Below are 4,410 nucleotides of genomic sequence, written 5' to 3'. Positions count from 1 at the left end.
GGGACGGGGAGGAGGGCAGCAAGCCCAGGGCGTTGTCTCGCGCCGCCGCTGCCCAGCCCGGGCTGCTCGGGGCTGCGGGCGATGGAGCGGGGTGGCTCGGCCCAGCCACGAGCTCGCGGGGAAGCTGGCCTGATGCACCGGGACAGCAGGGCTCCGTCTCTGTTGGGGACAAGGGCTTCGTTGCTGGCGTCGCGTCCCCGGGGTGTTTCGGGGCGCGGAGCCGCGGCTGCGCTGGCGTTGGACCCGGACTCCTCGTGGCCCCGGCGAGCCTTTAGCATGGGGCCCCCTTCGCTAGAGAGCCTGGTGGTTGCTGTTGTTGGGTTTGGTTTCGGTCCTGGGCCCCTGTCTGTCCGCCCAGGTCGCCCCTGCCGGTGTCCGGCCCTGCTTGGAGGCCTCGTGCCACCGCTAGCTACCTGGATTCCCGTTCCAGGCCCTTCCTCGACTCTCTCCTCTCTTGGAGCTGAGGGGCTGGTGACCCACCCGCGGTGCCAGCTTCCACCGCCTGTTTGTTAGGTTTAAAATAAGGTGCTTTCTCATGTGGTTCCTGTATTGCTTAAGCGGGGTTTCCCAGAAACATCTGGAAAGGAACCAACCAGCCTCTGGTTTCTCTTTCCGAGCCCCTTCAACCCTCTCTCTTCGCGAGGATTTAAACACGTCCTTGATGGCGGTCGGGTTGCAGATGTGTCGAGACCAGTGCCTCATTTCTTCCATGTCTCTGAGGCAGGAACCGTTGCTGTATTTGCAAGCTGTCTAGCACGGCAGGGTTGTGGTTTCTAGGTGCTACAGCACAAGGTAGTGAGTAACACTGAGACGGCTCCTTTAATCAATGTATTTCTTTAACTGTGCAGGGACTGGATCCTGTCCCAGTGCTTAAGATGCCTCCCAGGATCTGGAGGCTTGCACTGTATGCTTTCTCAATCACCGTGCTTGCATGCCTTGTGTACCTAAAGAAGGAGACCAAGACCCTGGTGTCTCCGGCCGGCCGAATGCCAGACGCCCCAAACTCCAGGCGCATGTTTTGGGCCCCTGGGCAGACTGGACCCAGCCAGTGCTTGCCAAACCTGACCATTGCCAACTCCTCTCTGGCTCTCCCAGAGCTTCACCGCCTCTTCTTAATGTACAGGCACTGCAGGAACTTCGCAACGCTGCTGAGGCCCACGAGGTGCAGCCAAGAGACCTTCTTGTTGCTGGCAATCAAATCTCCCCCCATCAACGTGGACCGCCGGATCGCCATCCGGAACACATGGGGGAAAGAAGTGACCATTGGCGGCAAGCTGGTCAGCCTGGTGTTCCTGCTCGGGCGGGCCGAGGCCAAAGCCCGGGGTCACTCCCTCCGCCAGCTGCTGGCTTACGAGAGCCAAGAGTTTGACGACATGGTCCAGTGGGATTTCACTGACAACTTCTTCAACCTGACGCTGAAGGAGCTGCACTTCCTCCGCTGGTTCGTGACGGACTGCCCACACGCCAGGTTCGTGCTGAAGGGCGACGACGACGTCTTTGTCAACACTTACAACATCGTTGAGTTTCTTGCAGAGCTAGACTTCAAGCAGGACCTCTTTGTTGGAGACGTGATCCACTACGCCCGTCCCATCAGAAACACCAAAGTCAAGTATTTTATCCCGGAGTCGATGTACAAAAAGCCCCACTATCCTCTCTATGCTGGCGGGGGCGGGTTCGTCATGTCCAGGAGGACGGTGCAGCGACTGCAGCGCGCTGCCGAGGACACAGAGCTCTTTCCAATAGATGACGTCTTTGTGGGAATGTGTCTGGCAAAGATGGCTGTGACCCCGGTGAAGCACCCGGGCTTTAAGACCTTTGGCATCCAGAGACCTTTTAATCCGTTTGATCCCTGTTTGTTCAAAGAGCTGATGATCGTGCACAAACTCACCCCAACCGAGATGTGGCTCATGTGGGTGCTGGTAAAGGACGACAGTATTAGGTGTGCTCTGTCGGTGCCGCACAGTTACAGGACCGGTTGAAAACGAGACTGCTGACGCTGAGCGGGAGTAAAATGTTGACTCTGGTGGTAACGACGGGGTGCTTAAACTGATTAAAAACAAAGCTGTAGTGGAGGGTGCTCTTTTGTTTAACAGACGGTAGTTGGACGGTAGGATAGCATTGTGCAACGCGCCTCTTGCAGAGTCATGTCTAGCTGGGGCACGAGGCACAGCACAGCTGAATGCAGCACGGGGAAGGGAGGGGTTAGCTCAGGGACTCTCATCGCCTGCTGCCACCCAAGCGGGCAGCAGCAAGTGAAAAGTCCTGGTTGCCCAGGGGCTGGTAGCGTGTGCGCAGGGTGGTGGTCTGGGCCAGGAAGTGGGGACTGAGGTTACAATACAGCAGGGTGGAGACGCTCCTGTTGCTGGGCCCATGAAGGGATGCACTGTCTGGGGCTGCCAGTCTAGCAGACCTCACTAGCACTATGTTCACACTGGGGGTGGGAGGCACCACCAGCCACCCAGATATCCTATAACCCTATCTTTGACTTATTTGCACTGGAGTTTCTGCACAAGAACAGCTGACACTGGGGCTGGGAGGAGAAACCAATCTTTGGGAATCACTGTAAACCTTCTGGCTTTTTTTTTTTTTTTTTTTATGGCAAAAAATAATACAGTTTTGAAAACGTTTTCTTTCACTGGGGCGGGGGGTGGGGAGTGTATAGAAACCTGATGTTGGCTGTTCCCTCTGAAGGGAATCAAGCGGACCGTGGAAAGCATGAGAGCGTGCGCCCGCTGGCACTGCTGCTCTGCTGCAACCTCGTGTCTCGGGAACGGCCAGAGGGAGGCGTGGGGCAGAAAAGCCTGGGCAGGCTCCGCTGCCTTGAGGCTATCTAAGAGCAAGACCAGTACTCCATGGCGGTCACGTAGCCTCTGTCGGCTTCCAGTTCTGTGAAAAACCAAGTTGCTGCCTGCAGCAGGGCAGGGCTGGGGCTGAGAGAGGCTGCATTAGTCTTAGTACGATGCACGTATGCGCCGGACTCCGTATTGTGGCTTTCTACATCCAGTTGGGTGGAGACGAGCGTCGTCACTGAGGTTTGCACAGTGCTTGGAGGATCTTTTGGGGAGCTGAGCCACAGCAGGCTGAGGGCTGTCCTTGGGAGGACCGGAGTGGGCTGGGGTTGACAGAGCTGGGACCAGAAGCGAGGTTTCTGCCTTTTCGTCTGTGTTTCAGGGACAGCTGTTTAGGCTACAGCTAGTTCAAAGGGTTTTCATGGTTTGATGGGCTCCTGCATGTCACTGCTGCTCTCTCCCTTGCTGCTGTCAGTCCCACTGCTGTGGGCAGCGGCCCCTCCTTAGTCCCAGCTGCTGTCTGGAGGCCATCAATGTTTTGCATTTGCTCTGGAGACAAGGGATTGTAACATGAACCGTTACACTTAATGCTTCTGCATTTGTAATCAAGGCAAGAGCTGAGGTGGGGAGGCTTAACGCTTGCTTGGGGGAAGGTAACTTATTACCAGACCTGGTGATAGTCTGTGCGTGCTTCCACACTTGCAGTTTGTTCCAGCCCCGGGAAGCGGGCGGCTGTCTCTTGCAACAGGTGGAGGAGCTCCAGCACCTTTCTGTTATAAACCTGCTGTGTGTGTTGTTCCACCAGACCTTTCCTAGTGCAGTCCTGATCGCTTCACCCGGGGGCAATGCCTAGCGCCTCTCCCAGCTGTCTGATCAACTGAATTAAGCAGCAGTAAGGTGCACACAAGAGGTGGCTTTGCCTCACCCATGAGGGCTCTTCCAACCCTGGGTGCCAAACTGAATGCAATCAAAGCTGTTTACCAAGAGGCTGGGAGAACGCTAGAGCAAAACCCAGCTGCAAGGATTCCCCTTTCTCTAAATATCTTGAAGAGTCTTTTGAAAGTATCCTTAGTTTCCACATATATTTGATTATGGCTGCTCCTAGCAGGGCAATTCAGGTGCTGGGTGGAAAAGTCAGTTTTCCCTTGCAACTGTGTTGCCTTTTCGGGGGGGGGGTGCACACTCACTGCGGGGGCAGCAAGCTCAGGGAGAGAGTACCAAGGAGCAGAAGCTGGTTATTGTAGGAGGCCTTTTCTCAGAAAGGGACTGAGGTTCTGCTTTCCAGCAGGATGCAGAGGCGAAGGCTGCAGCAGATCTTCCACCCAGCAGCCTAGGACTGAGGGCTTCACCTGTACCTTGGCAGGCAGGAGACAACTGCTCCCAATCACAGGCCAATGCAGCAAGGTCTGTACCTGCAGTTGCAGACAGTAACTGTGAAGGCCTCTCCGCCAGCTAAACTGCGGCTGCTGAGTTGTTCACGTGCTGTAGTTAGAGTGGCTTGGCCCTTGGTTGCATTTGGCTGTGTGCAAGCAGCTGTGTGAACACTGCAAGTGATTCTGCCCATAATCATAGTATCATAGTAGCTAGGGTCAGGAGGGACCTGAACAGATCATCTAGCCTG

The 4,410-nt window shown here is 55.8% G+C and overlaps 1 protein-coding gene across 1 annotated transcript in view; it reads left to right on the top strand.

The window, feature by feature from the left end:
* B3GNT4 (UDP-GlcNAc:betaGal beta-1,3-N-acetylglucosaminyltransferase 4) overlaps positions 1–2,599 on the top strand; it is a 5,127-nt gene extending 2,528 nt beyond the window's left edge. Inside the window, exon 3 of the mRNA XM_006015190.3 lies at positions 849–2,599. Coding sequence (XP_006015252.1) covers positions 876–1,979 — 1,104 coding nt within the window. The 5' untranslated portion in view covers positions 849–875 and the 3' untranslated portion in view covers positions 1,980–2,599. The remainder of the gene's footprint in view (positions 1–848) is intronic.
* Positions 2,600–4,410: the final 1,811 nt, after the last annotated feature.

Source organism: Alligator sinensis, unplaced genomic scaffold, assembly GCF_000455745.1.
Source record: "Alligator sinensis unplaced genomic scaffold, ASM45574v1 scaffold628_2, whole genome shotgun sequence".
Taxonomy (NCBI): Eukaryota; Metazoa; Chordata; order Crocodylia; family Alligatoridae; genus Alligator; species Alligator sinensis.
This window is presented reverse-complemented; position numbering and strand designations above follow the sequence as displayed.